Below are 12,737 nucleotides of genomic sequence, written 5' to 3'. Positions count from 1 at the left end.
TTATAGCGCACCGCTGTATATCATTATCAATAACCAAAATATTATCCCCGACTATATTTATAGCTTCCATTCTCGGACGTTTTGCGAGTGGCCGCAATTGACAATTAATGACAATTACGATAAGCCATAACCATAAGGTACACTAGGCGAATAGTTCGCGTGCGGGACACGCATGCGTGTGGGTTCGTTTCACGGTAAACACGCGCGAACATTCGCCCAGTGTGAATATACAGTCACGTCATATTATTATGTAGGTTTATAAATAGCTCATTTACGGAAAGTACAAAACTGTATTGATGCTATTAAACATTTGATCATACCAAACGACCAAACCGTCCTTAGCAGACAAGCATTACAATTATATACCACCATATATTGAGATTGACCATTCAATTACGATTGCATTCCTAATACAGACGTACTCACATTATTTGTTCATTCCGTTCATTCGTGCATCGTGCTTTGTGATTGTGATAATATTTTGGCATTTGCTATTTAGTGAACAAAAAAGTTATTACCTACCTATCATTATTAGGTACCTAATTTTCTTCTTTTTTTAAAAAAAAAATTCAAAGTTAGTAAACTAAAAATGTTTTCGATATTTAATTTAAAAAAAAATAAATCAGATTGTATACTAATCAATGAAGGAAAAAATAATTCAAGTCATTCAGAAACAACTATTTCAACTTCTAATAATGATGTTTCTATGTCTCCTGATGTGAATAATTCTTTAGTTGAATATGAGACAAGTCAATCGACATTATTAAGTCCTAAAGAAGGAAATAAGTTGGATATTGTCGATCTAGGTAACTTAGATTCTGGCCCTGTGCAACCTATTTTAAAGGTAAGTTATATTAATTTTAAGAGTACTAGCTCAGGCACATAGCCAGACATTTTTCTTTAAGGGGCCATCATTTTTTGGCCCCTTTCTGTTTTTTTTTGTACCCAATACCACTCCTCTCTCTATAATATAATAATAATATTAATCTATAATAATATTTTTTCTTCTTCAATATTTAATAACAAATGTAAAATAATAAATTTATTGTATATAGGTTTATCCTAAAACAGCATTTGGATCACAAAATAGATCTTTTGGTTCCAAATATTTCAAGGAGTATAACTGGCTTGAATATAGCATAGAGAAAGATGCTATTTTTTGCTTTCCTTGCAGAATGTTTTCAACAAGTTCTGGTCATGTAGAAGATGTTTTCGTAACAACAGGTTTTAATAATTGGAAAAAGGCAAGCTTAACCATTTTAAATACACTGATTTACAAATTACATTAATAGATCATAATTGTTTAATATTATCTTTAAAATGTATTATTAATAATATGTACCTATTTCTATTATTAAAGTTGAGTGGAACTAGAGATGCAAAAACAGGAAAAACAAAATTAAAATTGCATGAAATTTCTGACCACCACTTGACTGCCAATTTAAGATGGTCAGCTTATAAAAACTCAGTGAAAAATGGTGATGTTATTTCAAAGATGTCTACTGCTCTTCAAAAAGAAATACAAACAAATAGAATGTACATTAAATGTTTAATTGATATTGTTTTATATCTTGGCAGACAAGGAATAGCGTTTAGAGGACACCGTGAAGATGAGACATCAGTTAATAAGGGTACTTATTATATTATTTAAAATGTACCTTAAAATTATTTAATTGAATTTCATTGTTAAAATTTGTTTGTTTTATTTTTGTTCTAGGTAATTTTAAAGAAATGTGTGAATTTTTATCAAAACATAATCCAGAGTTTTGCAATGTATATAAAAATACCTTATTGAACCATACAAGTTGGAGTATACAAAATGAACTGATAGAGACGTGTGCTGAAAATGTTAAATCTACCATTATACAAGAAATTATAGATTGTGGAATGTTCAGTATCTCGTGCGATGAGGCTCGGTAAATAATAAATACAATCTTGGAAGTAAAAATTGAATTTTTAATACTATGTTTTTGTATATTTAATAAGTTTTCTATTCTTACTAGGTCTCACAAACAAGAGCAATTAAGTATTTGTGTAAGATATCCCCATGGAATGGACATCTGTGAACGATTCTTAGGATTTGTTGACGTATCAGAAAAGCAAACTGCAGTTGCTTTGATTTTAAAATTGGTTGAATTTTTAAATGCATCTAAATTAGATAAAATTCCCATCATAGGACAGTCATATGATGGAGCAAATGTCATGTCAGGTCACATAGGAGGTGTTCAAGCAAAATTGAAAATAGTTCACCCTCCAGCCAAATGTGCAGTATATGTACATTGTATGGCGCATAAGATTAATTTAGTAGTTATTGATATGTGCAAGCACTTAAAGGTAAAATTCATAATTAATATTTTATTATACCTATTATTCTGATTTGTAATTATATATATTTTTTTAAGGATGCTAGAAACTTATTTAACGCTTTGGAGGCACTCTATGTTCATTTCTCTCATCCAACAAGAAACGTGAAGCTTACTGATTTACAACTTAAATTGAATATGAAAAAGACAACACTTTCTCAGTTAAGTGACACTCGTTGGATTTGCCGCTTTAAAAGCTGTGACGCAGTGATAAAAAATTTTAATGCCATAGCTCAAGTTTTAAATGATGAAATTGATGATCAACAAAGTAAATGTGTTGCCCAAGCAATTGGTATGTTATGAAAAATATTAAATAACCATTGGTTTCATATAATGCAACTGATTTTATTGTGCTTTTTATTTTAGGTATTGTTTCTACAATATCAAATTTTAAATTTGTAGCATATTTATTCATTCTGCATGATATTCTAAAAGTTGTTAATATATTAAGTATTCAACTTCAGTCAAAATCAGCAACACTTGGAAATTCTGCAAATTTGATAAAAGGAGTAATTGATACATTAGAAAGTTATCGTTCTTCTATTCACTACAGTGAACTGTGGGAAAAAATGGTTGTATTTTCAAAAGACAATGTAATTGAAATTAATGTTCCTTTTCAAGGTACCTAGAGTAAATTTTTACATTATATGATACTGTTAATTAATTAAATATTTTAAATTCAATATGATAATATATTTTTTTTTATATTGAGCTTAGGTGGCTCTAAAAGGCAGAGAAGGGAGTCCACTAATCTAAAAAATTATGTTGTTATGTCATCAACTTCAGCTGAAAATAATCACCAAAGTGATAATACAAGTACCACTACATTAGAACCAAAAGAATATTGGAAGATTCATGCTTTTTATCCAGTAATAGATACAATAATATGTCAAATGAAAGAGAGATTTTCTGAAGAGAGCATTCAAATTGCGACTTGTGTAGATAACTTGTTAAAATTAGACTTTAAGGGATCATCATTACTTATAAATCAATATAAGGTTTTTTTTTTTTATATATATAATTTATGTTTATCAAGTACCTATTTCATTTAAAAACTGTATATTTGTATTTTACTTTACAGAATTTGTTTGAAGTCATCCCTAATGATTTGCAATGTGAGATGACTGTTTTGAAAAATATGATTAAAGGAGTTCCTAGCTATTTAACCATAAAAGAAAAATTATCTAAAGATACTTTTCCAAATCTTTTTAAAATGATCCAAGTAGCTATCACTCTTCCAGTCAGTTCGGCTACTTGCGAACGGTCATTTTCGGCAATGAGAAGAATAAATAATTATCTTAGGTCTACGATGTCACAAGAACGGTTCTCAAAATTGGCAATACTTAATATTGAGAGAGATATAATTGTTGACACCGAAATTATTTTAAATACATTTGCTAATAAAAATAGAAAAATAAGATTATAAAATGTTAAAAACTAATTAAATCTGTTACCTATACTTAAAAGTTAAAAGTGAATTATTGTTTTATTTTTTATTTTTTAAATTTTACTTGCCATCCAATGAGCACATTTTTATAGAGGGTTAGGTTTAAGGGTAGAAAAAAGCTTCTGAGAGGCAGAGATTGAAAAATTTATGTGAGGGGCTGAAGCCCCCCCAATATTTTTACTCTAATTGCGCCTATGTATACTATATAATTATTATCCATCTCAGTGTGTGTTGCAGTTCAAAAATCGATTGGTTTTCTAATGATAATCATTAATCAGTAACGTACTAAATGAATAGTGTTATCTTAGATAAAGATTCGATAATCTTTGTGGGAAAATATCCACTTTTAAAAGTTTAGAATCATAAGTCGTATAAAATTATGTCATATCTACACGTCTTAATCCGACGATTTCCGTTTCCGGCTTAAAACGATAACCAAGTAACTAGTAACAGTACTATAATATAAGTTTGCGTCAAAGTGTATTAGCGAGGACCAGAAACAATTTCTGTCCCCGCTTGGGTGCGTATTGTGTGCGTGTGCGATGTGCCATATACATTATCACCGAAACTGTGAATTCGAAAACTAAAACACATTCTATGAGTTATACAGTTAAGTTAGGTAAACCGTAAGTCGCCCGGTAACAATAATAATAGCATAATAAAGCTACAGTAAATAATATAGCGATCGTAGGTAGGTAGGTATGTGCCTTTTATAGCAGCTCATAACAGAACGCTACTCTATATACGGATTACTGCGGTTTATTAAAATTAAATATATTATATGATACAAATGTGGTAAATATAGAGTTATTTTTTCCGTACGGATAAAAAAACCACAAAGAAAAACACTGAGTTGTATTTGAAAAAAACATCTAAAAAGTCGAAATAGGTCCAGTCACATTAAATAGTAAATAAATAAATCTCATTATAAAGTTTTATTTTTAAAACAATTTTATTTGCTATACCTCTTATAGAAATATCGTCGTTACCACCTTATCGTGTAGTATAATTATGGCAATAATAATTTATAGTAATAAAGATAATATTTCTATACCACACGCTACTCGGTGAGACAAATTTGTTGTAATTATATTATTTGCCGTCGTACCTCCGAAACAGATATCGTCGCATTGTTATTTCATCGAAAAGTCCGAGTAAATTATCAAAAAAAAAAATAAATAAATAAATAAATTATTGACAAAATTATCGACTTCTACATTTAAAATAATAAGAAAGATCCGTTGTGATATTTTCTGCACGACTGTTCTAATAATGTCTTATGCTGTGCGTTTTGGAAACTTGTGTCAGAAGCATGTATTATGAATTATGATGTTACCTGTATCGGCGTATCTCTTTGTAGCTTGCCTAAAAAAACTAGGATTTGTAAAATTTCAACGCTCAGGCCAATCGTATCGATCAAGGTGCAAGTCGGAGCGAAATGTCTTCATCAATATCTGTTCATGTATAGGTACATCCCGATGCACAATTAACTGATTCGATCTAAGGTGAGTTTATTGTTTTATACGAATGTTCTTTGTATAACATAGTCTTTATATTAAAAAATTCAAAATATTGTATAATATAACTTGTGGAGATTGCCAAAGTGTTCGTGAAGACGTCCATTAAAATAATTTCACAAGCAACTGAAGCAACAATAGGTTAACTGACTAATAAATCAAGACAACAACACTATAAACGTATAGTATATTAAAAATGCTAGTATACTTTATGCAGCAACGCAATAGAACGAATTATAAAGGCAAATGACAAATTGACAATATATTTTATAATGGTTAATGGTTGTCATTGACATTTGAGTATTCGACTAAATTGACTGTCGCGCTTGGGGAGTGTGGACTGCAGGACGTGCAGGGAAGCGGGAACGAAATTACAGCGTCGTCGGTTGATGTATAAGTAAACAACGAAAAAAGGAGGAAAACCCACACAATTTAAAAATACTAATATTCTTGATTTAAAAATAGCAAATTTAGGAATATACCAATTTATAGCTAAACGTTGAGTGGAGACAACTAAACGATACAGTGAACATTTTAAGCAACCATGTAATTTTAGTTAGGTACTTCAACTAAATTTATCGTTTAACTAAATTATTTTGGTTCTATTAACTAAACCATTTAGGTACTTTCCAGTAAATCTAACTAAAATTTAGTTACTTCAACTATATTTTTGCCAACTAAAAATATTTAGTTTATATTTTTTTCCGTGCAGTACCAAACGGGGGAATGTGAGAGGATTTGGATGTTCGACAAGATAACTAGTTATACCGAGACACCGAGTATAATTTAACGTATATTTTAAAATGTAAAACAAAATGTAATATAAAATATTTTACTTAACCGATGACCTGGCAGCAACAATACACGGAGCAAGTGGTGAAACGAGACTGGTTCGGCTGACGAATGTCAAGCAGGCCGAACGATTATTATACATTTTGTTTACTATACAAAATAGTTATACATATTATATATAGCTTTACTCCGTGATATTACAAAATGGATAAAAGATGACACGCGCATCTATGATATTTGTATTGTATATAATACTATTCGTAATATTATAATTATAAAAATATGAAAACTGTAATGGTGCTCCACACCATTACAATACCTATTCATAATGTTTGGGCAAATGATCACTATTACTCATAATATCTAATAAAGACCAATAATCTACAATAATTTCTTAATTTATCATTTTAAGAATTATATTTAGAGTCTAATTTTCTATGTATTGTTAATTCATAAATCATTTTTTTTTTATTTCATTTATCAAATGACGATAGGAAACATTTAAAGTAGTTCAAAACGCTCGGCAATCAACAGAACATATTATTTGGATTCAAAGATTTTATAATGATTAAGCTTACATACTATCATATAATGAAATTCGAAGCTATATCGATGAATCTTTATGTGAACTCAAGATAATGTGTGTGTTAAACTTGAATTTAATTATAAATCCCTAGGTAAATTAAAAATGATTCAGAGTGGATATACCAGTGGCGCTTTTGATGGATATCAGAAAAAATGTTCCTGGAAAAAAATTAAACATTAATCATGTAAAAAAACATAATTGTTCATGCATTGTTAATTATTATTTTTATTGAAACTAATTAGGTATTTGAGTAATTAGTAATTAATTACTTTCACAAGAGTTGTTCGCATAAAGGCCCAATTATACTTTATGAAAACAAATTTATATACAAATAAATTGACGATGACACTATATTATGACATTATGTTAATAATTTACATCTGCAAAAATGTACTTTTAGGTAAATCTACCTAAACTAATATGAGTTATGAGTATGTTAATAAAATAATATATATGTATGTAATATTTGTAAGTTTTCAGCACGAGTAGTGTTTACACATACCATACTAGTAATTTACGAAATAAAAGTTATATACCTAAATAATAGTTCTACTTTATCCAAAAAGTACCTATGGATTATTTTTAATTTTTTTAATATTTTTGTAATTTTTAAAATATAACTTCACCGGTATATCATATATAATTAATAAATAATATAATGTTTTTATAATTAAAAATAATAATTTAAAAAAGTATAACTATGTTTTTTATATGATTAATTGGGAACTTTTTTCCGTAAAGTAGTAAATTTCCCTCCCATTTTCACTAAGCAGCCCCCGCCTTTCAAAAAGTTTGATTCCCTAACGGCTCTCTTCGAAAAAGGTTATAAGAAAAGTTAAATTCCTAAAAAGCTCCAGTTTTCAACAATTCACATTCATTCCCTCTTTGTATAGACCTAGAACTGTATCAAAAGAGGTGTGTAAGCTGCTACGTATAATATATAATTTATTTTGGTACAGAAATTATGTTTTTCCAAATCTTTTCCGCTTTCCAACGTAATTAATTTTATCACCTATTACATTTTCCATGTTTTCTGTTTATTTTATGTTAAACTACATTTAATCTGAACGGTCGTAGTCAGTCAACTAATAAAATGTACAGCAGTTATCAGTGGTAAATCACAAATTGGTGGGGGGAGGGGTAACCTCAAAAGACAAAAAAATTTAATTTTGGAATGGTTAGAATGAAAAATGTACGCTTCATGAAAATATCATCATCTGCATAAAATTATGTATTTGTAAATTATGATGGAATCACAAAAATATTAATTTTTCTAAAAAACTATTTTTGTGTAAATATTAAATAAAATGTATCATTTTTAGTAAATTGTCTCTGCCCGTGACCTTTTTGTGTGTGTCTATTTTGTTGGTTTACCCGCATACCGGGTAATACCATCATCGAAATATTGTTTTAATTTATAACTTTATTCCTTATATCTTGTTTATTAAATTATTTATAATAAATAATAATATACACGATTGTCCAAATGTTCGACGTTCAGTGTCGTAATCCAATCGCTCAGTGTACTAAACTATGGTCGTACTGTCGTGACTTTTTTATTTCAATCATTATATCAATCAATACTATCTGCAAAAGTAATCTAAAAGGTAAGTCAATTTTATGATTTAATTTTTCTATAGGTAATGTAAGCTATTCCTACATTTTAATGCATTTGATATACACTTGTACATTTTTTATTGGTAAATTAGACGACATAATGTAACCAAGTGAATATATAAATACTAAAACATATTAACAGTGCTCTAAATACTTATGCGTAAAACTGTGAAAGTGTTTCAGTATCTGAGTATTGTATTTTTATGCAAATACATTTTTTTTAATGTATATGGTTAATGAGACATGAGTTAGTTTTATGGTTTTTTACTTAGGTACTTAACACCGCTATACAGATTGTACCTACTTACTTTAAATTTTTAGTATCTATAATTTATTTAATGTTTTTGTATATTTAATTTATAAATGCATATTATGTCCTATATTAATATAAAATGTACGTGTTGAAATTAAAATATTTATGATTCGATGAAATGTTTATTAAGATATTAATTTTACAAAATGGTCTGGACCAATTTATTCTTAAGATATTTACTTTTTTATAAGTGGTAAAAAGTGAATTTATTTTTCGCTTTTTCAAGATAGTTTATAACAGTATGAACTTATACGCAGCTTAATAAAATAAAATAGCATATGAATTATAAACGTTTTTGGGTAATATTTTATTATTGATATAATGATTCTATTATTATTATATTATACCACAGCTATAATAGTATATAATAATTAAAATTATGTTTAAATTAATAAATCAAAAAAAAATTTTTACAAACAAGGTATTAAGACTTCTAAAGGTATTACCTATGGTGGTCGGTGATTGTAGATTGTTCCCACAGTAAACGTAGGTAAAACAAATAATAAGTAAATTGCACTCATAGTGCCTAATAGTTGAACAATTTCAACAAATGCAAAACATTTTTGAACCATATCATAATAAATGATATAGGTAAAACCAAGACTCACACTCAATAAGTGAAAATATGGTCGATTTACGTACAATGATGATATCCAAATATAACATATTATATATGTTATCAGTATTCAGTTTTAATTATTTGTTTTGTAACTTTTTACAAACGCTATTGTGAACGCAGTCTTACTTTTAGTTATTAATTTTAATTTGTTAAGATTAATAACAGCCAGCCAAGTTACTAATGTACAAATATGTTAATGATAGAACAATGTATTATACATATTTTAGCGGTACAATTATTTTCATTTCTTTTAGTTTTAAATGTTATTTTAGTATTTTGAATGTTTTTACAGGCCCAAGACCATTCTACTTCCCCTACTAAAAGGAGTGACTACAAATATTTAGATTTTAATATTCCTTTAAGTGTGTATATTTCAAAAAATTTCGAGTTCAATGATAAAAACCATTCCCTGATAATGTTTCATTAATACTTAAATTCAAACTATTTATAGGTAATCATAATAACCATGTTTTTATCTTACGTACTCAATATTTATCTAAACTTTTATTATTATACTTATTATTGTGATCTTAAAGAAAAAAATTAATCACGTTGAATATTTCAGTCAAAAAAAGCTGATAATTAGATTTACAGTTATTTTTCAATTTTATTTCCATTGATATTACTTAATTTTAGTGACCACATATGTGTTATTTAATAATTTTAAAAAAAATAGTGTGATATGATTAAATTATATATAATATATAAACATATAATTCAAGTATTCACAACTATTTTTATGATGTAAAATTAAATTAACAGTATATGTGTTGTATGTGTGAGACATTATTATATAGAACATTAGTAGATAAAAGTTTACCATTATAGCCTGCAGCAGTGCAGCAAGAATATCAAGTAATGCACATGTACACCTGTAGACCGCTACATTCGGCCCGCTTTCAATTGTTGTAAGATTACGCGTGCTTGGTGTCAATCTCCGGACAAAATTTAATATTACATTATTTCTTTTTTACTTGTAACGAGGTAACGTTATAAAATTTGTTGTATCACTTGTTATTAATCGTTTGTTAAAATCAAAAATCATCGATAATTTGTGTTTCATGTGCATTAGTTTTCGTAACAACCAACTAAACATGGACGTAGAATTAATGAACGACTTCTACAGGATTACGATTTACGAGGATGTGAAGACGACTAGAATTAAATCTGAACGGCAGTTAGTGATTTCCATTATCGACGTATATGTAATAAATTCAGGGCCGTATTTAGGTAGAACTTTTTGATGACCTATATTCAATTCGAAACTAATCAATCCTCTAAAAATGTATAAATTAAAATATAAATGTGTACAAGTGCACATGGTGTTAATATATATTTATTTATAGGCATATTAGATACATTTTTGATTATTTGGTTTTTTTTTTAAACTCAAGTCGATAAAAAAACTTTAATATGTAATGCAAAACCGTGTGTATCAAGTGGAGTACAAATGCACGATGATGATTATATGTATAAATAATTTTTAAATTCTATAATAAAATCAAACAATATACGTCTGAACGAGAATACTCAAGAAAGTATAGGACTGAAATCACTCGTTATTTGACGTTATGTGTATAGCTCCGCCGTAGCATGCATCGGGACGGATAGAAAGCATAGGCGCAAATTGAGGGGGGGGGGGTTCTTAGTCACTACCCCAAAAAATCTAGGACATATAATTTTAAAATCCTATATTGTAAATGTGTACAGTTTGTATAATTTAAGATTCTGAGCTGGGCGATGAATGTATTGATTTTACAATGATGTGTGCTTTTTTATTTTTTTTTTGTGTCTATCATCACGGTTTCAGGCAGTAAAAGTACTTCGATTTTCTTTAACTGCAACTTTTCTGGTAGGAAAGTGAATCTAGTTGGTGCCCTTAGGATTTCTATTTTGAAATTCCTAATAGACGACACTAATAATAATTCGCACAAGTTAGATATTATAGACAGGGAGAATTGGAGAGGTGTAGTGGATGCAGCGAAGGACATACAAGGCCTGGAATAAGCCAAAAAAATGTTGAGTTATCAAAATGTTTACGCTAAGAATAATTATCCTTAAAAATGGTTTTATAAAAATAAAAATTAAATATAATGTAGTATTTTTAGTATTATAATCATGCTCTAAAAGTCACTGTATGTATAATGTACTTAGATATATAGTGTAGAGTGGAGACACTAACAAGTTTTTAAGGAGAAGTGTTAGGAAGTTTACCAATTCGTATGTGCTCCCAAAAAGTTATAATGACTTTTACATACGTTAGTAAATTCCTTTTTTTTTAAATTTACATCAATTGTATCAATTACTTATCATATATTTTTTTGTCATAAAATTTTATATTACACTATACTTCTATATTTACAAAAATTACAATTTACAGGTATTTATATTATGTTTATTCTTGTTGCATTTATTATGTATATTTATGTAACTAGAATAATTAGTTTTTAAATAGAGAGTTACTATAACGGATGTGTTAAATTTGAATTCAATGATACCTATAAAATCAGTGTATAGATACTAAAAACTATTCTGAGCGAAGACTGTCTGTCAGCATACAATGCTACTAAGTAGGTTAATTTTATAATATCATTGTGATTTAAGTAAATTATTTTACTATTATATCCATAAGTGTTACAGACATTTTTGTCCAATTAATTGCATTTTAAAATGTCATTCAGTGTATAAAATATAATAAAATATAATTTTTAAGTTCAAGTACCTACAAATAATATTTTTAAATAACAACTAAATAACTAGATGCTTTATTCATGGGTTTAATATATAGGTTTGTCCGAATTTGAAGTTAAGATAATTATAAAATAAAACTATGTTCCTATATTTTTTTAGATATTTTGGTTACAGAATACATTATTTATGTGGGCGCTTGTTTTAAATCCTTAATTTTAAAGTAAAAAAACTAAAATAATTTCAAATTTCAAATGTCTATAAATATCTCAAAACAAGTAATATATTTTGAAAATCTTATCATATAAAGAAAAATATGATAAAATAAACATTCAATGAATATTTAAAGTATTTACGGGTACTACGACTATAACATTTTTATCGGCATTCATTTTTTTTTAGAAAAAAAATTTTAATTTCTATAACGTTCGTCAACAATATTATGTACAAAATCACAGGATAGTTACCAAATATTGTCAAGTATTACATTTATGTTCTGAAGTCAAAACTCCATACTTTTAAATTGTATGATTTTTTTTTTTTGTTATATTATACTAATACAGTTATAATGGTTAATATTTAAATAATACGTATATCTTGATAATCAAATCACTATAGGTAGTTTTATTGAAAAATGTTTTACAAATTCAATTGTGGTGTTCTCCTGTTGGTTTATAAAGACTATTGTACTTACAATATGATAGTTTCATACTGCATAAAATATGGTAGTAAAAAGTAATGGTCAATAAGAATATAAAAATAAACAAAAATAAAAATTATGAAATCGAAAAAATA

General features: G+C 27.6%; 2 protein-coding genes across 2 annotated transcripts; both read left to right on the top strand.

The window, feature by feature from the left end:
- The first annotated feature begins 557 nt into the window (after positions 1-557).
- On the top strand, positions 558-1,297 carry LOC111042044. The gene is made up of 2 exons (XM_022326533.1): positions 558-844; positions 1,056-1,297. The coding sequence occupies exons 1-2, from the start codon at positions 590-592 to the stop codon at positions 1,287-1,289; spliced, it is 489 nt and encodes a 162-aa protein (XP_022182225.1). The 5' UTR covers positions 558-589; the 3' UTR covers positions 1,290-1,297.
- Positions 1,296-3,833, top strand: LOC111042050 (zinc finger MYM-type protein 1-like). The gene is made up of 7 exons (XM_022326537.1): positions 1,296-1,631; positions 1,718-1,916; positions 2,004-2,334; positions 2,403-2,655; positions 2,730-2,984; positions 3,081-3,361; positions 3,445-3,833. The coding sequence occupies exons 1-7, from the start codon at positions 1,337-1,339 to the stop codon at positions 3,787-3,789; spliced, it is 1,959 nt and encodes a 652-aa protein (XP_022182229.1). The 5' UTR covers positions 1,296-1,336; the 3' UTR covers positions 3,790-3,833.
- Positions 3,834-12,737: the final 8,904 nt, after the last annotated feature.

This window comes from Myzus persicae, unplaced genomic scaffold (assembly GCF_001856785.1).
Source record: "Myzus persicae strain clone G006 unplaced genomic scaffold, MPER_G0061.0, whole genome shotgun sequence".
Lineage (NCBI taxonomy): Eukaryota > Metazoa > Arthropoda > Insecta > Hemiptera > Aphididae > Myzus > Myzus persicae.
The sequence above is the reverse complement of the archived record's forward strand: the minus strand, read 5'-3'. Positions and strand labels throughout refer to the sequence as shown.

What these genes read in the sequence shown, in the direction of transcription:
- LOC111042044 (XM_022326533.1), top strand. Translation starts at nt 590, where the DNA reads ATGTTTTCGATATTTAATTTAAAAAAAAATAAATCAGATTGTATACTA. An exon ending in CTGTGCAACCTATTTTAAAG is followed by an intron (nt 845 to 1,055) that starts GTAAGTTATATT and finishes TATTGTATATAG; the next exon opens with GTTTATCCTAAAACAGCATT.
- LOC111042050 (XM_022326537.1), top strand. Translation starts at nt 1,337, where the DNA reads ATGTACCTATTTCTATTATTAAAGTTGAGTGGAACTAGAGATGCAAAA. An exon ending in TGAGACATCAGTTAATAAGG is followed by an intron (nt 1,632 to 1,717) that starts GTACTTATTATA and finishes TTTTTGTTCTAG; the next exon opens with GTAATTTTAAAGAAATGTGT. An exon ending in ATCTCGTGCGATGAGGCTCG is followed by an intron (nt 1,917 to 2,003) that starts GTAAATAATAAA and finishes TATTCTTACTAG; the next exon opens with GTCTCACAAACAAGAGCAAT.